We start from the raw sequence: 21,814 nt of genomic DNA on the forward strand, positions 1-21,814 counted from the left end.
GTCGGTACCTGCTGCAAGGCTGGTTGCTGATTGGCTGGAGGCTCATTCCATCTTTTTTACCAGACAATAAATGCTGACTAAGCATGTTTTGCGATTTGCTCCTGTGTTTTGCACTCCTTAACCTTTAGCTGTTAATGTATATAATGAGTGTTATGGAGTCAGAGCTGCTGCCTGTGTCCTATTCCTCAGTGGCAGTTGCTATAAATCTTATTTTAGTGTTGGTTTTGGTTAAACTAGTCCCAATGTGGGATTTGGCTAAAAATCAAGGTTGAAAGATGAAAAATGAGGTGAAATGATATTGCATTTTTGTTCTAAGTCTGAGTAAGCAAAGGGTAAAAAGACATTTGAATTAGGATGTGTTTATATTATTTACCGACTTGACACGGCGGGTTGCTATAAATATTTCTGTCACATCCACACTAATATGAATAGTTCAGATGTAAACATTCGCAGCACATTCCTCGGCTTGTGCCAGATCCATTGTGCATCTTGTGCTAACTGGTTCACAGAGGGATAAAACAAGAGGTGACTGCAGTGTAACAGGTGTGTAGAGGTAGATAAATCAGTTATATTCTTTATAACAACATTCCCTCAGAGGGAGGGTGAGGCCTTCACACACACTCATACACATACACACACACACACATACACACACACACACACACACGCAAGTAAGGCGAGGCCGGGCCACATTCCCATGTCAGTGCGAAGACCAAAGATGCTACTACAGAGTTGTCAAACTCATGATGTGTCTTTTATTAAAATCAAACCGAGGGCAGAACAGCTCAGTCAACACGTTGAGTACAGCAGGAGGTGAAACACTCCCTCAGATGTGGCCTTGACAAAAGAAGTGCATTTGTTGAGCAGCAGGTTTATGGCTATTTATAAGAAAATTACATCTGAAACAAGTTTGACATGAGATGAAAACACTGACTGCCTGCAAACAAAAGCAAAGTGATTCAAGATCAGCTCCTGGAGACAACCTGTGCTACAGGATCCGTGTTGTCAGCCGTGACTGCGGCTTTGTCTCCTTCCAGTGGACAGACTGAGAGTGCTGCGTCTTAATCTCACAGTACGATCCAGTGTCCACATCACCCACACGCAGTCATAATTCACTTTCAATTCAATCTGTTCAGGAAGTTTATTCAACCTCAAATGCTGCAAATGCTTTGCCATGTCAAAGTGGACGGTTGACATGAGAGTAAAGGCATTCAGGAAACAGGCCCTCACAGCCCGCTCTGTTATGTTCAGCATATTAAGTAAAAAGTTTATTTACATTGTGAACAAACTGATTTGAAGGTGAATTGACTTTTGGGTTGTTCGTTATTTAATGTGTAGACCTTGATGCTTCAACAGTCGCTGTCTGAAACACAGTTTAGACGTCAACATGGACACAGTGATGATGAAATCACACATAAACCTGTACCACAGTTATCATGCAGGCAGTACCAGTCACATCTGAAGCGCGTCTGTAGTGTGTGTGTGTGTGTGTGTGTGTGTGTGTGTGTGTGTGTGTGTGTGTGTGTGTGTGTGTGTGTGCGTGTGTTCATTCGATTCTCTCACTTAGCCTATAGTTTATAGTTTTAATCCAAAGAATGTAAAGAACCATCCTTCTAAAATAACAGTTAAGCAAATATAACAATTGCCTTTATGCAAATATATATTTATAACTGCTGAATGCATTATGCAAATATACAAATGTTGATTGCAGCCAGCGACTTTGGGACTTCTTTCTTACGCCTCCAGTCTAATGTCCGTCAAAGAGGTCAAGGGTCAAGGTTTCAGAGCTCGGTCATCAGGAGAGCTCTGAGTATCTTCTCTCTGTCCAACCTGGTTTCCTCACCGCTGCAGACACACACACACACACACACACTTCACGTTATAACAAGGTTACAGCTCCACTTTCATGTAACCACTCATGTAACCAAATAAATGTCTCCCTGAGAATGAATGGGCATTTAAAAAAAAAAAAGAGATATGAGGTTAAGATTGCAAAAAAACCACAGTTTTAAATCCTTTTGATAAAAACAACACAAAAAGATGAAGTAAATACTGAAGCCGACCTGAGTATGAGGCAAATAAGCTGTAAAACCTTGATGCTTCGATTATCTAACGCCTTCAGGGAAAATATATCTACACAAACACTTTATGATTTGAACTATGTGAAAGCTGCGACCGAACATTATAAAGATGTGAATTTCACATTTTGAGTCAGCAGTCACACAGACGGCAGTCTGCTCTGCTAAACCTATTTGCTTATTTTTCCCTGCCCACAATTATACATTTAAACGCCATAATAATTCCTTTATTGAAAAACAGATGTAAGAACGTCAGAGTCTAGACTTAACTCAGTATTGGCCTGAAATGCAGTTAGACACGACTTGTATTTAAATTACACAAAATCCTGTTATGGATGAGATTCCAAAGTTATGTAAAATAATGAAAAACAAATCAATTTAAAAGCAAGTGCTGAGAAGAGCTATTTTTCAGAGCAACTGTTGTCTAGTGTTTTAGGTCTTTGAGATGTCTTTCTTCTCCTGAACCACCTGAATGATTCCCTCTATCTTCAGAGCTCTGTTTGTTGGTACTGGACGGTGACCAGTATGTAAAGATCAAACCAGGGCTGTTACAGTAACATGGTTTGAAAGTGCCTATCAGGCAACAGCACCTGGTTCAAAATGTTAAAATAGTTTGTGAGCTTAAACAAATATCAACACAGTGGTGGAATAAGAACATAAACTTACATAATGTAAAACTAAAGATATATACTCCATTACAAGGAGAGATCCTGCAGGTCAGCAAAATAGACGGATTTGATGGTAAAATGTCTGTGTAAATATTTCTCCTGTAGAAAAATGGCTCCTGATATACTACTGATATATTATTAATCATTGTGTTATTGGACTCATACAATAATGTGTAGGCATAAGCCATTCAAATACAGTTCACTAGGTTAGGCCAGAGGGTCAGGTCCTCCCACAGGTGGTTAACAAATACAATTTGGGGGTCATGACTCATGAGATGATTATAGGGAGAGAAAAGAAGAAACTAAAAGTTTAAAAATACAGAAAGATTATTCGATTATTCTCATTGAAACGTTTCTTGTCTTTCCTGTTCATGTAAACATTCGACCTTCGACCTTCAATGAAACCACCTGAGAAAGACAAAAGCCTCTTGGGACCACACATTTGTTTGTATGAAATCTTGATGTGAAAAGTACCAGCAAGGTTCCTCTTTAAATGCTGTGAATTGAGTCCCACAGAGAGGAGTGGAGGGGTTTTACCTGTCGCTATGGGCGGCGAGGTAAGGGACCAGGTGAGGGTTGGAGCTACCGTAGCAAGAGGGGGAGAGGTGGGGGGAGGGTGAAGGAGAGCGACAGCATGGACTACCCAGCTCCAGAGCTGGCATATTGTCCACCTGGAATACACATCAATATATATATATATATATACAATATATACCCTGTTTACTTCTAGCTGATACTGTGGGGGTGAATTAATCCCCGGATATGAGGAGTGTGAGTGTGTGTTACCTGTGGGTATATGGACGGCTGTATCTGTTTGTCCAGTGAGTTGCTGGAGCCTGACTTTCCCATACTCTGCAAGGAGAGGGCTGCAAAGGCTTCTGGGAGATTATCTTCATCCTCATGGTTACTGATGTGCAATAAATTGAGAGTGAGGTTGAGTGACTTACATGACCTGCACACTGTTCTGAAGAAAATTACATTTTTCACAGGGCAGAGGCAGTGCATGTTTCAAGTTTTCTGATATTTATTTATTTTCGATCTCCTTGAGGCTCAAACGCTCTGCCCTTCGGCGAGAATACTCACAAGCTGAACTGCCTGACCAGTCGTTTCCTGCGGTTGGTGCTCTGGTTGGCGTTGGGGTGCAGTCTGTCCGGCGTTGGGATGCGGTCCTGCCAATGAGACGCCTTGTCTGCAGCCAGGCTGGACGCAGCTGAGTCTTGGGATGAGCTCTGATACCTGAAGGAGCAGAGTTATCACATGGAGAGTCAGTCCTATGTGTTAGAAACACGTGTAAGCATGTGGACATGGTGTGGGACCACTGGCCTGTCACTGAGCGTCTCATTCGAGTTCTTTCCTCTAGGTGTTGTCGGAGCTTCCTTCTATATATTGGAGGACAGAAGGATGCAAATATTTAGTTTCCACTCTGCTGTGCTGTTAAAGAGCCAGCTCAGTAAACAGCTTCATAAACTCACCCTGAAGGCGGCCTCCATCTGGGCTTTGAGGATGTTACATTTTAGGTGGTCAGGGAGCATCGCCGGGGAGGGGGGAGGGTGCAGAGACTTTTCAGACAGCTGCTTCTCCTCTCCCTGCCACAGGGAACAAGCAGAAAGGTTAAAAGAAAAGAACAGACCTGATCCACCTCTCGTTTTGTCAGTAGATTGGGACGACAGGGCGTGGGAAATGTGTCTGACCTTTTTGTCGATGTTGACGTGAAGCGAGGGCAGCGAGGGCCAGGGAGGGGAATCGCTGTCTGACTCCAGGGCTTTGAGGAGAGACTGAGAGATGTTCAACTCATCCGCCGGGGAGGGAGGAGCTCGACGTTCTGACACACACACACACAAATCACACACCACAGGCCAGATACTGTCACAGGTTCAAGTCACGGTGTTACTTAGATGAAAGCTGATGAGGTTGAATGTCGGAGGGAAGGTGACATTTATTAGGGCCCGAGCACCGAATGGTGAGAGGCCCTATTGAATCTGTAATTGTATTTAAATTGTATAAAAGACAACACAAATAAACTAGCTCAGCAAATCTGCCCCTGAGCTCTCTGCCACCTTAGTACAATGGAGGTGAATAACCTTGTGTCATTTATGTCAAAAAGAACATTTGAAAAACTCAGAATATTCAAAAAGCACTTTGAATTGCAGAAAATTTGTTTGAAATGTTTTATATAAATAAAGTTAGTTTGATAGGTTGATACTTTCAATTAGTTTCACTATTATTACTTTGACAATTGGTGCACACTGTTTACAGTGAGATCTGGGGATTATCATACATATACAGTACAGAAAAGATGGATGGGTGGATGGATAGATGCCATTAAAGGATAAAGAATCAACTGAGTCTGTTTTAAATCAATATTCTGCTGCACATATGCAAATTGAAACCGTTTTTCTTGCAGGCATCAATTTATATTGAGGATTTAAAGGTCCTGAATCTAGAGTTTGTCACTGGGACCTGATACTTTCATGGCCAGTTTGTACAAAAAATGAATCATTACAGCAGGCAAAACCTGTCCCAGTGATCACACGGGCACATGACTATTGTTTTAAGACATGTTGGTGCTGACACACACACACACTGCACAAAGTGTACTCACTGTTCTTGGTGTGTGTGTGGCAGAGTGTGTCCTGGCTGTGTGTGTGGCGTCTGTGATGGTGGATCTTGCCAGAGTATGACGACTCATTCTCCTCGACGCTGAACTGGTGTTCCGACGCAGGACCGCTCAGAGGGAAACTGAAGATGACACGTGATCAAAACAAACTTTTTTTTCTACCAACTGGACTCTACAATGCTGAAATTGACATTACATGAAAGGAAAAAAACTGAAGGACACACACGTTTTTTGCATTTTCCAGTTTCAAACATCTTGTTTATTTGAAAAGCAATAAAGAAAACACACCTAAAGGCATCATGTGATTCCAGTAAACATCACAGAGTAAAAGGCGACGCACTACAACACCAAAAAACCTTGGCCAAGTTCTCTGTAAACAGCTGGTTGATTGAATTCATCCATAACCTGATGTAAATTGAATGTAAAAGTGTATTCAGCATCCTCACTTCCAAAGCACAAACACAGCAGATGCAGGAGGTTTCTATCTCACACCGAAACTACATATATATACTATACATAAAGCAGCTTTAATCCCTAAACCAGCAGAGAGTATGTGCTTATCTGGACCCTTCCACCTGAGGAGGCTGAGACCTCACTCTGCTCTCGCCTCACTTTATTCCCCTCCGTTCAAAGTGATAAGTCAGCTTGGGCTGGATTTCTAAGGCACAACGATAGATTTCGTCTTCCAGAGATATTGCAGTAAACATGTAGAGGGATTGAAACGTAACTCGCAAGGAAACCAAGGCACAAAGCGACTCAACCTGCTCCTATCTTTATCTCGCCTGGGTCCTAGTGTTGTCTTTTATAGTACATAATGAGTTTTAAAAGATTGAAACCATATAGAACCATGCATGACAACCAGGATCATTCACATAATTTGGGGGAGGGGGATATAAAGAGGAGGTTTAGTTACAATCAAGTCAGTGAGTTGTGTCTCCCTGCAAAAAACTGAGCACTTTTTTATTTTAGCCTATATTTGTTTACATTCTGTCGAACAGGCACCATTAGAACATGCAGAATTATACCATTAGCAGTTCATGTTTCCTATCAGTGGTTTAATATGATAATAAAGAAAACTTAAAACGACTCTCAGGAAAGTTCTGGAGTTAAAAACGAAGAAATATTTTCCTCTCTACAATTTCTAAGGACATTCATAGACATTCACCTCACAACAGAAATTGAAAATATCCTCGGAAAATGTCCCACAGAATCAACAAATGTGTGAATATCGACAGTTTGTTCAAAGCAGAGACCGTATATAATGATGGACGACGCGTCTCCACTTCCTTTCTGTCATGTCGTCCATCTTTATATACAGTCTATGGCTCAAACTTACGACCCTACAAGGAAGCATGATTTTTGGTGCATTTTGCAGACATTGGGGTTTCAAAGGACATGAGCTGTGTGTCATTGCCACTGCTCCTTGTTGACAAGGGGCTAAATTACAACTGCCCATTGTTTTCAGAACACCAGCGTGCACTTGTCCCTTTCACCTACCACATGTCTCACCCTTCGCCTCACAGTTTGACCCTTTGTCCCGATTGAAAGATGTGAATGTGACAAAAAGATGAAGACAACATGACATTGACATTTGGACTCAACAGAGCGGGGTTCGAGTCTGTGTCAGCTTAAGTGTTAAGAGTCTGGGTTTGGAACGGATTCCCGGGACTAACAGGGGTCAGAGTGCTGTCATGACTTTGTCCCTGTAAACCACACTGATGGATCCCGGGCGGATGCTGCTGGTTCGCTCTGGAGCGCGAGGATGAGTGGACACGGGACTCGCAGAGTCGACAGAGGGCCTGAACATAACAAGGAGATGGAGATCACACACACACACACGTAGACGGAGGAAGAAAAGACACACAGACAGACAAACAGGGATATGATGTGTATGACTGACATGGAACGTGATGAAAAACAGATCGTGTGGATTTGGAGATGAGTGACTCAAAACGGACACTTGCCCTCTGCCAAATTTCTAAACAAAGACCCCTGAGATGTCCTGGACTATCTCTAAACCTTCCTGGCCTCTGTGTGTGGTCCGTCGGCTTACCTGTGCGACGGCGTGTGTCCGGAGGGATGCAGGTAAACCGGGGGCGTGAGAGCGGGGTGGGCTGGGTGCCACGGCTCGTGGCCAATAGGGATGTTGTGCTGGTACTGGAGGAGGGAAGGAGAGGAAAAGGGATTGAAGAGATGCAGTAATTAAATGTTGTCACGGGGGAGAAACCAGATCAGTGGCTGGCGCGCGTGCGTCTGTGTGTTTGTATGAAAAGTGGGTTATATGAGGTCACTCACTGGATGGAAGCTGGGATCAGGGCTGGCATGAGAGCTGGAGAAAAGAATGACAACACTCATTACTGGCAGATTAACAAACTGACTACATCAAATTCTCTGTGTAGTAGTGGTGGGAAAACCTACGAGGTGAGGACATTTTACTTCTCTTACACAGAGGGGAGATTTTAGTTTTAGCTTCAAGATTATCCAAGCCGTTATGTGGATTAAGGTCAAGGTTAGGGGATAAAGAATGAATGAAATAAATGGAATGTCCTCACAAGTACAGTGACCTGAAAGAGCATGTGAATATTATGTATAGTTGTGGGTGTTTGTGTTTTTGTGTGTGTGTGTGTTTTACCTGATATGTTGATGCTTGGCAGGAGAAATGGCAACTGACAGAGGGAATTGAGACGTCGGTTAGCAAAGAAAAGGGACATAGCATTCATAAGTCTGTCTCTTAACTGTATTCATTTATATTTATCTGTTATATTACAAAGGGAAATGAAGTGCAAGTCCGATTTATCAGCCTAGATATTGTTACTGATGCTCAGCTTTTGCCATCTCATGAATTCTTGTTAAGTTTTGTATTCCCGGGCAGCACTTGATCATTTATTTACACAAGCCTGTGTAGATGGGAGTTACGACAGCGATACCTTTTTTTATGAACGGCTCTACTTTCATTCTGCATTGCGTTCTACAACACCGTGAATTCAAACGGCACATGCCCTTTATGAAAATGTGTCTCTCACACATTATCACATGTCAAGGACAGAACAGGAGCAGTTAGTCATCACCGTCGATTGTGTGTCCGCTGATGAGACCCACCTTTGCCCAGTGACTGTGAGCGGGAGGGGTAACGCTTGCTCGGCCTTCTCTCGAATGTGCTGGTTCTCCTCAGTCTGCCCCCATGAGTGGCCTGATACTCCGTCTTACCACTGAGACAACAAAGAGAGAGAAAAGGTCCACAAGTTGATTTCAAGACCCAGCACACTGCAGATTTCACTACCAGGGAATTGGAGTTAAAGGAATTTATTTTCACATTCAAAAAAGGCACACTTAAAAATGATTACCGTGCCATGGCAAAGAAAACGGATCCTATAACTGACTGACTGGGATTAAGTGGGAAAATACACCCCGTGTAAAAAATATATGATATGAAAATATAATATATACAATAATTAATCTGAGAAAACCTTTTATATTTTTCTATTTAACAGCCTTGAAGTGTGTTAGCTCTTATTTCTAAAAGCATAGGTCGCTCATTCATTTCTGTTATGATAATACTATAAAACATAATAATTGAATGTTCTAGACTGCTGACATTGGTATGCTTATCATTCTGGATGACAGTCCAAAGTAAAAGTGCATTCGTATTTTTACTTCCACCACCTGTAACTCTTCTCCACTGACTCAGTCAAAGTCAAACAGACTTCACACTGCCTTGTTCAGCTGCTCCAGCAAGTGACAGGAAGTGGCCTTAAAGTGTGAGAGTTTTGCTTTGACCGTGTCTGATTATAATCAGAAGAAAGCAAACAATATGAATGGGAAATCTCAGTCGCCATAGGAACAGATCCATGTAACCATAGATACGCTGTAACCATAGATACACAGGCTCTGTTTTATGTGATGTACAATGTGCTGGTGCTGAGGAGTCGACTGAATGGTCCTTGTTCAGGTGAGTCTCATCCGCGATGTGATGCTCTGTTAGTGAAGAGCCCGTCTCTGTGCTCTACCTGAATCTGAAGCGGGAGCCGAGTCGTGTGAAGTCACTGTGGTTGGTTTTGCCTGTGGCTGGTTGTCGAAGCCGGAAGAAGGCGTGGCTCTCCACCGCGCACTTCCACAGGTGTTTGCAGGTCTTGGCGCTGGCCAGCTGGAACACAAACGTGTGCTCCTGCTCCCGACCCTGCACAGTCGGGAGAAACACACAAAGCAAACACACTAAGTCGTCTTTCGACTGCGCCTGGGGATGTTTGTGTTATTGTTTTAGCTGCAGGAACACAAACCTGATCGTCGTCCTCCACCACAGCCAACGTCAGTCGACTCCTTTTAAAGTCCAGCTGAGTGATTTTGGGCCTAGACATCCCACAGAGACACACAAATAAGACAGACTCATTGGAGGTGCTTATGTATTCATCATGATATCATCACCATATCTATATCCATAAACGTGTGAAGAATTACTTTGGCTTTACAGAAATCCTTATATATTAATATTATTGTACATATTTCCCCTTTTTTTTGCTTTAAACATGACAGAAACAATTTATCAACAATCAAAATGGTTGCTTTATCTATTAATATGTTGTCGTGTTACTAAAATGTCCTTTATTCTACCCAATGTGACACAACACCCACTTTATGATGAGATGTGTTTGATGCACTTACCAAAAGAAGAGCCCGATTTTGTTGGAGCCTTCAAATACTAAGATCCCAGTCGGAGTGAGACCGAGAGCATAATCTCCTCCATCTCTGCCCTGAAGATAAAACACACAAACACACACACACCTTTAGCTCTCAACAATAAAACACTTTGCAAGGCACTCACACATGTTGAATGACATTTGTGACAGTAAAACACAATCACACACCTTGACAAAGTGCATGTCTACTCCGTAAAGTTCCAGCCACTTGCATTTGTTGAGGAAAGAAATCTCTGCTTGAGAAGGGCTCTTCCCCCTGAAGATTTAAAATAACACATCATGTTGAGATTTCACAACAAAAACAAAAGTCCCTCCGTCACTGGTGCAGCTCTGCCTGAAAAAGAAGACTCTCAATAACAACACAACTTGCTAAATGACCTCTGGTGGTAATTGGTGTGAGATCTGTGGGAAACACTCGGTGAGCAACTCTCCGGCTGCATCACTGACTCCATCTTGGTTTTTGTGTGTACGAATGACTATGAACTTGGCGTGGGTTCGTCCTCGTGTGGCTCGGTGAAGCAAAGCATATGTGTATGTAATCTCATCTGAGATGGGAGCAATCAGACCGTGGCTGGGTTAAATACTGCCTGGAATCAATCAGGACCCTTCCGGGATTAATCCCTTAATCCTTCAAGCAGACCAGTGAGAGCAGGACCGAGGCGGAGGAGGGGAGAGCGCAGGGACAGTGAAATTTAGACGCCGTCCTCTGTGGCCACGCTGATTCAGATTTCAGTAGTTTGCTTTGACGCGGCAAAAACATATTACTGCATCCCGGAGCAGATGCACGTCGCGTCTCACCTGAGGTCCATCCACCTGCTGAAGATGTCCGCCTCCATGGGCTCGCTCTGTTTGGGGCTGAAACGAAACTCCGACACCAGCACAGGAGAGTGACCTAATGAGTCACAGTCTCCCAGTTCACCTGGAGGAAGTCGCACACAAAAACATGTCAGGTACAGAGGAAAAGGAAAAGACATTCAGAAATACAAAAAGATGAACAGAACATGCTTTTAACCTCATATACACCTTCTATTGTTAGTGCAGGTCTTCAAACGATGTCATTTTTTAAAGCATTAAATAAAACTCTCTCTTGAAGAAGAAGAAGAAGAAAGAAGGAATGAAACTCTTTCTCGGTTCAGCTCCCTCTGGAGTTTAGCTGCTTCATAACCAGCAGCTTATTGTGACTAATGTTAGCAAACCTTAGACAAATATTGCTGTGGAACTGACACAACTGAGTCAATTGTCTACTTGTGCTACTCTAGCACTTCGTTTTACTGTTTACTATTATCCAATAATTGTTACATGTGGAGCAGAAACATAGTTCTGCTTTAAAACTAAACATCCCTGTATCTTCAAACTGCTGCCCCCCAGTATATAGATATACGAAATTGTAAATAGAAAATCGATTTGTAATTAATTCACTGGCTTTACAATAGGTTTTGAAAGAATATCCTTGCTGGTGCATTAAAGCTTGAATATTCCAGATATGAGGACAGGCTGCAGAAGACCAACAGTCTAATGCACTTTTCACAGAATCATGATCTTTTGTCTTCTGGGTTTAACTTTCCAAGGATGCTCGACTTGTGCAGCAGCAGCAAGGAAAAGGGTTCAAGTTTCAAATTTGCACATTGATTTTCATATCCAAATGAAATGCAAGCAAACCACCTGCTTCCAGGAATTCAACAGGAAGCAGTAATATGAATTATCTCTAGTTACTGAGCTCTACAATAAATATCACAAGTATGGTCCTGTGAGAGGACGGACAGTTGATAAACTTCTCAATATGATTGTTACTGGAAATAAATGTAATAGGTGAAATTGATATGAATGAGTTTGGGAAGTTGACTTACTTTGTAAACAAAATGCCGCCAGCTCTACGGAGGTGTCATACGGACATTTCAGCCTGGAGAGAGAAAACGAGACGCTGATGATGAGCCTATCCTAACCACGGTTTGGTGTGTACATGTTATCATGTGTTAGAAAGACATGACAGTGTCAGAATGACCTACATGGTGTGTGTGTGTGTGTGTGTGTGTGTGTGTGTGTGTGTGGAGCAACCCTTTTCCCAAAATAAGCAGCCCTCTACTGTTCCTGATCTTGAGCTTTATAATAGAGTTGGACTCTAGGGATGTGTGGCCCAGATAGAGCCAGGAAGAGACAGCAAGAGAGAGAGAGAGAGAGAGAGAGAGAGAGAGCGAGAGAGGGGGGATAATACACTGTCTGAGTGTGTGTTTGTGAGGAAGAAGAAAAAAAGTGCACAGAAATCTCCCATGCTGTATTGTGGGTGACCTGAGTGTAAACAGAGGTGTGTGTGTGTGTGTGTGTCCAGTTTAATGCTACTTGTGAGATCCAGATGTTTTCAGTATTTTTACCTTTTAAGAAACATCTTGAACAAATATAGGTTTGTTGACATTAGCATCACCAGTCTAAACAAACTGAATTTGGGGTTTCAGTGACTTTACACCTAGTGAAACTATGGAAACAACTACTGGAATGATTACCTTGATTCTTTCATGCTCCCCTCAGACACAACTGTACTAACTTAGGTGATCTCTCTACGTTCAGCGCCACCATCTTGTCGACAAGTCAAAATTTCAACTCAGCCAATGGCCTCCGGTTGCATTTTTCCCGACCCTCCCTCCCTTCACCTTTGATTTATCTATTTACCTTCTTGCCACATCCCTCATTCATTATTCACATGCAGCGAACCTCTCCCTTCTGTACGTTCTCCAGATACTGCTTGAGGCTCGCAATATGATCGGCTGAAACATGTCCATGCTGAGTCTAAGTGAGTGTAGGAGAGCGTGTGTGCATCTGTAAAATAACTGTATGTGCACGTATGTGTGCAGCAGTGTCTCATCCGCCGGAACGAACTGGGGATTTTGTTTATTCGATGTGCTAGGACACACTGTTGTCTTCCATTATTTAACATGTCTGTCTGCTACACGTCCAAGGTGATGGGATAATCAATTTAGACAGACGTCTTGTCCCTGATGTACTTATTTGACCTAAAGTGGGTTTGCAAGACAAACATCTTTATCCCCTCCCTTCCCTCATTCTCTTTGGAACAAACACAACCTCCTCAGGTCCAATTAACTGCTTTAACCTGAGTGTCATGTTCAATGAACTACCGTCTCTGAGCATGTTGCATCTGTCGAGCCACTTTCCAATACACAACATGTGAAGAAACAGGTTTTGCATGACTCAGTATGGCACGAAGCGCTGAGTATCTCTTGCCTGACTGATGCAGTGCCCTTCTGGTGTGGCTCCCTTCATGCAAACCCCTACAGATGGTCCAGAATCTGGTCTTCACTCAGCCGTAAAGGGCAGATGTCACTTTGCTGTTTGTTGACCTCCACTGGCTACCGGTGACCGCATGACTCATGAGTAATGTTTGCATACACAGTGACACAGGGACTTCTCGGCCTGCACCAATCGACTTATTTCTTCTCAACCACCAGACGCACACGAGGCAGTCACAGCCCAGACTGTTCACGACTGTTCCGCCCTGATGGTGGAACCGCAGTTTCTAGATGGCCAACATGTCAGCAATTCTGAAATACTTTATTTCACACTGGAAAGTCCCACAATTAAAATGCTGACTTGAACCATAACCAAGACTTCAGTTTTGAAGAGTGGCACTGATTTTGCCATTTACAACATAAGCTATCTCATAAGGCATTAGAAGACAACCTAATTCCATACAGGGTTAGTAGCTCAGAGCTGTTAAAATATGTATTGTCCAGGGTTCATACACATTTTGACCAATAGATTTCCATGACTTTTCAATAACTTTAAACCAAATTTCCATGACCGAATATTTTGTGAAATCTCGGTGTATACGCGGAAAAGTGACAAAATGTAGTATTTAAACTAACAATGAGAATTCCAAGGCATACAGTATACCTTAAATGACACAAACCCAAGTATGCCTGCTTATATTTTGAGTGTATTTCTTTAAAAGCATATGAATTATTTAAAACTCAGCGTAAATGAACGACATGAAAATATGAATATAACAAATTTCCATGACTTTTCCAGGCCTGGAAAGACAAATTTAAAAAATCCATGACTTTTCCAGGTTTTTCATGACCGTAGGAACCCTGATTGTCCGTTATGTAAAGTCCACATATTGAAAACGGTATCAGGAAGGGTCAAGTGGTATCAGACAAACTACTACTAATAAACTAACAGGCCACTTACTGTGCACTTCTCTACCTTATCTCTATGCACTTTGTCTGTATGAAGTTTGTCATACTTACTTCAAAGACCCCTACCGCTTTGAATCCTTAGCGTTGTCCCTCACTTGTAATTCACATTAGATGAAAGTGTCTCCCCAAATGACTAAATGTAAATGTAAAGATTGGAGGACAAAGAAACTTACTTGCCAGACAGAATGTCTTGCCGAAGCTGCAGCACAAACAGGTATCTGTTGGTGGAAACAAAATAAATAAAAAAGAGTGAGAGCTTTACACCGAGGGTGAACATAAATCAATTCATGTATCACGAGCTTCTCCTCGCCGCTGACACATAATTAGCTTTAACAAGTCTCTGTCCATTTGGACCTGATTTAAAAGTGCCCATAGCAGCAAAGTAATTAGCCTCACGTCCCCTTCGGACCCCTACACTGCGCTCCAGAGGAAAAAACTGTGTGCATGCATGTGTGTGTCGGATTTGTGTGTGAGATCTTTACCTTGTGAATTCCTCACGCAGGTTATTTGGCTCTGAGGAGTAAAATTTCACCCTGAAGAAGAGTCTGTACGGAGACACATCTACACAAGATGAAGACAAGAGGGGTAAAAGCATGAATAAAAACTGACCATGAAAGACAGGAAGAGAAAGACACGGAGCAAGAGGAAGGGCTAACTCTATGAAAGATGTATTTAATCAAATTGAATAATTTCAAGATTTATTTGATCTATTTCATATCATCCGTTCACTCTATTTGTTTCATGCAGTTCATCTGTCACTGTCACCAAGGCTATAGATCTCCATTTGATCTTATATCTCTCTTACATATTTTAATGTGTCTTTCCTGTTTGACTTCTGCATCAATCTGACACACACAACCACGCGCACACACACGCGCACACACACACATACCGTGTATCATTTATCCTCACTACTATCTGGAGAGCAAACAAGGCTTCTAATGCCCATGTTAATCACCATGTCAACAGTTGACAATACACCACCTGCTCCCTACTCAGCGCCTTCCATGTGCACGCTGCACATTTCACTTAATGAGAAGAACAGTTCAAACCTACCTCGGATCTGCTTCTTTATGGGCTTGGACATATCCAGCCAGTGCTACAGGAGAGAAAAGAAGAGGCGGTGAGAGGGAGCTCTATCGGCCGGTGCTGTACAGACATAAGCACTCGATACTCACTGAGACTTGGTCTGTGTCCATGAACTGCAGTCCAAAGTAGTCTGTCTCAACCAGATCTATGTGATACATGATCTGGTCAAAAAGGTCCTGGCCTTTGGATTTGCTCTAGAACAAAAATGAAAGATGAAAAGTTATTTTTTTTACAACCAAGTCGTGTGTGTGTGTGTTTATGATCTTGTCTGGATAAAGATTGTGTTATAAAAACTAGAGGTGCATCATTCAGGGAGACCACAGATTGGCCAGTATGAAATTTCAGGTGTGAAAGTGGATTAGAAGCAGACCTGGTGTCCATAACAGGCGCAACATGAATTGCAGTGAAAGTGAACGTGGCTGTTGTCACTGTGTTTGTGTGTGTGTGTGTGTGTGTGTGTGTGTGTGTGTGTGTGTGTGTGTGAGTGTGTACTCAAGATATGGGGACCTAAATCTATTTACACATCAAATTCAAAACTAGGCCCTCATCACATAGATCAATGAATTTTAAGGTGACATTTTTTTGGTTTAGATTAGCGTGAGACAAGTAGCAGTTATGGTTGAGGTTAGTTAGAGTCATGGAGACACACAACTCTTTTTGTGTGTGTGTGTGCATCTGGGTCAGAAGGAAAGGACAAGCCCCTGACGGAACGGCTGTTATTCAGGCCTTTGTCTTTAACACACAGAGCCAAGAACACAAGTTAGTGGACTTAAGCACGACTTTGAGTGTTATCTCCCAGACTTTATCTAAACGGTTTACTAGCAAATGTGTGTGTGTGTGTGTGTGTGTGTGTGTGTGTGTGTGTGTGTGTGTGTGTGTGTGTGTGTGTGTGTGTGAGATCGGCGCATATGAAGGCCTAACCCGAGTCTGACCCATATAACACAGAGTGGGTGTGCAGAGAGATGACAGCCTTGTACTTTGGATCCTGATAACCAGTTCAAACTTCCCGGTGAGCGTTTGAAAGTGTGAGGAAATCAGTGGCATTAAGGGGATTGCGGATAAAAATAAAAAATAAATCCCCACAATGCTTTTCCTCATTCTGCTGCATGAGGTGTGGAGAGGCTGGTTGAAATCACAGCCTCTTATCACATGGGTGCACGTGCACGGAAAAGTTTGCCTCACAAACAGTGAAGGGAAGATTTTACAGTTTCTCTTCCGCCTGTTGTTTTAGCTGCATTCAGCCTGAAGTGACAGACTAATAAGGTTTAATAGGCGAGTTTCAGCCGCGTTCAGTGCGCCTTTGTCAATGCCTGTGGGAAAACTAGAGGGCATGAACAAACTTGTTCGAACACACCTGTGACTCAACTGCCAGCTCGACAAAGCATGTGTCATATTGTTGCTGGAGCTGCAATACCTCAGCAGAAGATGGGGCTCTGTGTCATGACAGTAATGTCCCTGTAGGACTAAAGAGAAAGACTTCCTATGTGCCGATAGCCCACCGTACACCGGCGGAGCGTTTTCGGAGGTGACGCACGCACGCAACAGCTTCAGTGACACACACGACCTTCAAAATGAAAACATCTTACGAGGAGCCACTTACGCACGCAAGCCCACACACTCGCTCATCATCCCACCTACCCCTCACTCGTAGCACTTGAGTCCACGCGTTAGTCAATCAGATCAGGGAGTCGGGGAATAGAGACAGAGAGTGAGAAAGCGACAGACAGAGGGAGAGACAGAGGGAGATGGATGGAGCACAGGAGGGACGTGGAGAAGAGGAGGGAGGATGAGGAGGCCGAGTGTGAAAGAGCAAGATGATGAGCAAGGGAGAAGGCCACCGAGGGAGTGCAATAGAAGATTAGGATGGAGTTCAGGGGGAGAGGGGAGATGGCTAGAGATCAGACGCAGGGAAATCGAGTGGCGGAGAGAGAGAAGAGGACGAAGATGAAGAAGAAGAGGAAGAGGAAGAATAAAGTGATAGGGAGGGATGCTGTAAAAGGGCAAACACGGGGCAGCTTCAGGTATCTTCAGTGAGATTTCCCTGCAGTCAGAGTGGGGACGTAATGTCATCACCATCTGGAGCTGTTCCTCTTACTGAACAGAGACTCACTCACAGTATAAAGGCCACTCTGGTACTACAGGCATGGAAACTCTGCTCATACTGATTAAATCTCAATGTTAGGTTTGTATACGGACATGGACTGAGCCTTCTGTTCGCCCTCTGTTTGTATTTAGTCTGTGTTTGTGCATGTTTTCTGAAAGATTAGCGATATGGACGAAACAGACGAATGTAGCCAATAGAAATTTCAACAATGGCCGACATGTTCGAAGAGAGACTTTGTGAGTAAATAGGACCACGGTCTGCGTGGTCTTCTTTCTTAATAGGCTCGTTATCGCAATCGCCTTAATCGACGCCATGTTTGTTGTTGTCAGATACTCTCAACTCTGAGCCGCCCTCTAGTGGGCGTATTGCCGAGCGACCATACTAATGTAAAGTATGGGTCGGACAATCTGTGCGAGCGAGGAAGCGAACGGAACATTGACTTCCTGTGGCGAGGCAAATCGCAGCGTGGCTTTGCATGGAGTTCAACTTTGGTGAACAAAATTTACCGTGACCTTACAACTTTTGAAATGGAAGTATCTCTTCCAGTACATGGCATCAATGAGCCCTTAAAGGGATAAATCACAGAAAGATGAACGTGCACTCATTCTCTCCTCACCACTATGCCGATGGAGGGGCGAGCGAAGTGTTTGAGAGTCCACAAAACACTTTAGGAGTTCCAGGAGTCAACAGCGTTGCAGCTAAATCCAATACATCTGAAATAAATGGTGACGGACTCTTCAAATGTAAAACCAATATCGAAAAAAAAAAAAAAATTCTATTTGAAACAATGTTTTTCGCCTAAATGTCCGTGGTAGGGATGCCTAAGGTTGCCCGCGGGAAGGCACCATTGGTCAAGTGCATTTGTGTGCGGTGTGTGTGTGCGAACGTATCTCCAGCTGAGGATAACAGATTATGTTTAGGCTAAAAACATGATGTATATAAAGTCGTTTCAAGTCGAATTTGAATGTCGGGACTAACAGACCCTTGTATGACCCCACAGGAGTCCTAAGGAGGCATGATGTGTTTTTTTTCTGTTGTTTTATGACGTTTGAAAAAATTATTTACTTCCATAGTATTGGATTTGGCTGCAACGCTGTTTACCCCTGAAACTCAAACACTGTTTTGTTTACTCAGAGACTTCACCCGACCCTCTATCGACATATAGTGGTGAGTAGATGAGGAGTGAATTTTCATTTTTCTGTGAACTTCAATATCTAGAACTACTATAAAGTCAAACACAATGTCCCAGATCACAAGATGAGATCTTGGAGTTTCTCCTTTTGTTGACCGACTGTCGACAGCTGACATAAGAGAGACAGTATTTGAGCAGGTTGAAGCAGGGACTTTTTAGAATTAGTAATCAAACCTTTAAATCAAATTATATCGCAGTGACCCTTTCAATTTTTGCAAGGACCACCATGGACCAGCCTCTATGGTCCCCACTGGGCCCCGGGCCACACTTTGGCACACACAGATCTGGACTAACACCTGCTCCTGCATCACTTTCTCTGTTGACACACTCTTGTAAACACGGGGAGCCGCTGGCAGGACAGCGGACAGGCTCCAGCTCACTCACAGGCAAATCCACGTTGACATCCGAGCCGTCCAGCAGCAGGACCCGGCAGCTGATGGTGGTCCTCGCCGTCCCGGCCGCCGGGATGTGGACCGCCGCTCCACCGGTGACCACGGCGGGCACGTGTACGACCTGCTGCTGATGGGCCAGGAGCATGGGGTTCCCAGTCACCCCGGCCGCTCCCCCTCCTCCTCCCCCTTTCCCGTCCCGCTCGTCCCTCTCTCTCGTCTGGAAGCGGCTCCGCGAGCGGCGGCTGAACGTCCGGCGCAGAAAGCCCATCATCTTCCCGACCCACAAGACGAGGAGGTCCGCGTTGCGTCCGCCACGGCCGGGCTCCAGCTCCTTTCTCCTCCTCCTCCTCGTCCTCCCTGGGGCGAGGAGTCACTCAGCAGGCGCGGCGGAGACTTCAGGGCTGCCGATCGGTCCTCAGCTCAGGCTGGATGTCGGCGGCAGCGCGGGGACTCCAGCCGCATACTAATCAAAGTACCACAGGTCGAGCACCGAGGCAGCAACCAGTTGATTTCCAGCGGCGGAGCCCGGTGGGAGCGATGGGACTCGGTCACGGAAACAAACAGACGTTTCCCTCTCCTGCGCACCTGCCTCCCGCTCGCTGTTGCGCACCGACTCTAGAATCCCGGAGAAATCCCGTCCGGACTCAACCCGGAGTCACACGGAGCCGGGCAGGGAGCAGGGCGGTGTGTGGTCGCCTCTGGGTCCGAGGAGGGGCTCCGGCCGGCGGGTGTTGCTTTCTCCGCGCACCGGCGAACCGAAACTGGAGCGTTCACCTCCCAGGTAAAAGTCAACCAGCGGAACTGGACAAACAGCCTCAAGTGCGCCTGCGTGCAAACAGCGCAACAAACTTCTGTTCCTCCCGACTGGACGACCCGTCAGCGCCGGGGAAACAGCGCCACCTGTCTGCAGCGGAACTCGCGGCTGTGGACTAATACAGATCAGGAGTGGGTCCCAAGCTGTGGTCCGCGGGTTGACCAGTGGTCGTTAAAAGGTTTCCAGGAGGTCTCAGTATAATGATGTCTTTATTTACGTGGGTTTTGCCCAGAACCAGAAAAAGATAATCACGTTAAACTTTGACTTAAAATTCAACTGAAAATCTAACTTATTTTGTACAGCACATCTTATAATGTGATTCCAAGAGCGTCAACCAGCCTGTTTGATTGCTTACGAGACGGAAAAACTATTTAATACTAATTAACATGAGATTAAAAACAATAAATGAAATGAAAAATACAAAATAGTTAAAATATTATGACACATTTAAAGATAAGAGGCTTTAAAATCTATTTTTAAACACAGTATACACTAAACAGTTTAAAAGATAAGAAGTCAAACACACAAACCCAATAGATAATTTATTCTTCTGTTGGATAAATGGGGTCAAAATGAGATACTTGAATCAGTGGTAAATTATCAACAATGTGTATTTTTATAACAACAGTACTGATTGTTCTGGGGGAAAAAGGCAGATTTCTAAACATTAAACTCCCCCAGTTTCCCATTTCTACCCACCTACACAGAAACAGGGATTAGCCCAAAAGCATTGATTTTCATATTGAGGAAGAGGAAATAAGAATTTAAGACAAAGTGCCAAAGCTAAACTCCCACACAGAACGTGTGTCATCATTGTAATTGAGAGATAAATATAAACCCTCTCCAGGTGTCTCCCAGCCCCTTATACGCATATTCCCTAAACTTAGGTGAACCTGCCCCAAAAAAGAAAAACCGACTCTTTTTCCATTGCCTGTTGACGAGTTTGCCTTTCTGTTTTTCCCCCTACTATCATGTTCAACACGACAAAAACACCAAAAGCTGAGTGCAGTCACCCGGGTGTCATGTTTCCATCAGAGCGGAAGACGATAAAAACCGGTGTATCCAGCACAGTCATCTGACCTGAGAACGAATGCTGATTGTATCAATTCCATTTGCAGACAAAAACCAGATGTTAGTATGAGTTAAATATGTTGTCCTGCAGAATCTGCTGTTTCTTGCTATAATTTATCTTATGGAGGTTATGTTTGCATCTTTGTGTGTTTGTTACCAGTATTACGAAAACATTTCTCCACAGATGTCCATAAGATTGTGTGGAGGGCTTGGGAGCAACCCAGAGAAGAACTCAAAAAAATTTGTGGCAGATCTGGATCGGGGGACACATATTTTCGCTTTCTTTTACATGAGACATTTTTTTTTTTTACGTTTTCATTGATTTCACAGGAAATAATTCAATAAAGTGTTGATTGAAATAAAATCTGGCATATTTAGCAAAGTCATGCTTATGAGTGTGTGCTATTTGGTGCAGATACAAATACAAACCAGGAAGTACAGTGAATTTAAATGTGGTCTCATAAGGCAACTGGGCCTTGGTGTCATTCTAGTTTATGAATGGGGAGATAAGATTCTGCGTCATTCCTCTCAAGTAATTTGAGGGTATTAGTGGGTACATTGCTAATACTTACATTTTACTGACAAAAAGAAACACAGAAAATATATCAACAGAACTGCAAATCATACAAACTTCTACAATTCTTAATGAATGTCATCATCAAAAACCTGCAGGGATACTTTAATACACACAGAAATTTTGTGATTGGTTATACTGTCTTTATTTAAGCCAATATTTTGGTCATCACCAAACAGTTTGCACTGATTTGCGCTGCTGAGATAGTTGCAGTGATATGACGCCAGCTTTAGAGGCACTCGGCTGAAGGTTAAATAAGCAGACGGCTCCTCGCTTCAGTGAGCAGCCTCATTCTGCAAGAGCGTGTGACAAA

At 43.6% G+C, this 21,814-nt stretch overlaps 1 protein-coding gene and 1 long non-coding RNA gene across 2 annotated transcripts; one reads left to right on the forward strand and one right to left on the reverse strand.

Annotated features, from left to right (window-relative positions):
- Positions 1-732: 732 nt before the first annotated feature.
- Positions 733-19,313, reverse strand: epb41l4b (erythrocyte membrane protein band 4.1 like 4B). The gene is made up of 23 exons (XM_053431680.1): positions 19,035-19,313; positions 15,444-15,548; positions 15,322-15,364; positions 14,748-14,826; positions 14,439-14,483; positions 11,905-11,957; positions 10,856-10,976; positions 10,226-10,313; positions 10,023-10,111; positions 9,641-9,710; positions 9,371-9,540; positions 8,463-8,572; positions 7,996-8,029; positions 7,659-7,692; positions 7,417-7,520; positions 5,349-5,485; positions 4,438-4,568; positions 4,219-4,332; positions 4,070-4,125; positions 3,830-3,982; positions 3,533-3,653; positions 3,284-3,417; positions 733-1,845 (listed from the first exon to the last, which is right to left on the reverse strand). The coding sequence occupies exons 1-23, from the start codon at positions 19,311-19,313 to the stop codon at positions 1,782-1,784; spliced, it is 2,334 nt and encodes a 777-aa protein (XP_053287655.1). The 3' UTR covers positions 733-1,781.
- Positions 19,314-19,750: 437 nt separating this feature from the next.
- LOC128448859 (uncharacterized) lies at positions 19,751-21,309 on the forward strand. Its single transcript, XR_008339817.1, has 2 exons — positions 19,751-20,987; positions 21,112-21,309. It is a non-coding gene; the product is annotated as an uncharacterized LOC128448859 (long non-coding RNA).
- The last annotated feature ends 505 nt before the right edge of the window (positions 21,310-21,814 follow it).

This window comes from Pleuronectes platessa, chromosome 10 (genome assembly GCF_947347685.1).
Source record: "Pleuronectes platessa chromosome 10, fPlePla1.1, whole genome shotgun sequence".
Classification (NCBI taxonomy): Eukaryota; Metazoa; Chordata; class Actinopteri; order Pleuronectiformes; family Pleuronectidae; genus Pleuronectes; species Pleuronectes platessa.

Bases quoted from the DNA above. Each gene is read 5' to 3' on its own strand.
- epb41l4b (XM_053431680.1), bottom strand. From the start codon at position 19,313: ATGATGGGCTTTCTGCGCCGGACGTTCAGCCGCCGCTCGCGGAGCCGC. The intron at 14,484-14,747 runs GTAAAGATCTCA...TTCCACCAACAG, and splicing joins CTGCGTGAGGAATTCACAAG to ATACCTGTTTGTGCTGCAGC. The intron at 10,314-10,855 runs GTGAGACGCGAC...TTAAATCTTCAG, and splicing joins AGCAGGTGGATGGACCTCAG to GGGGAAGAGCCCTTCTCAAG.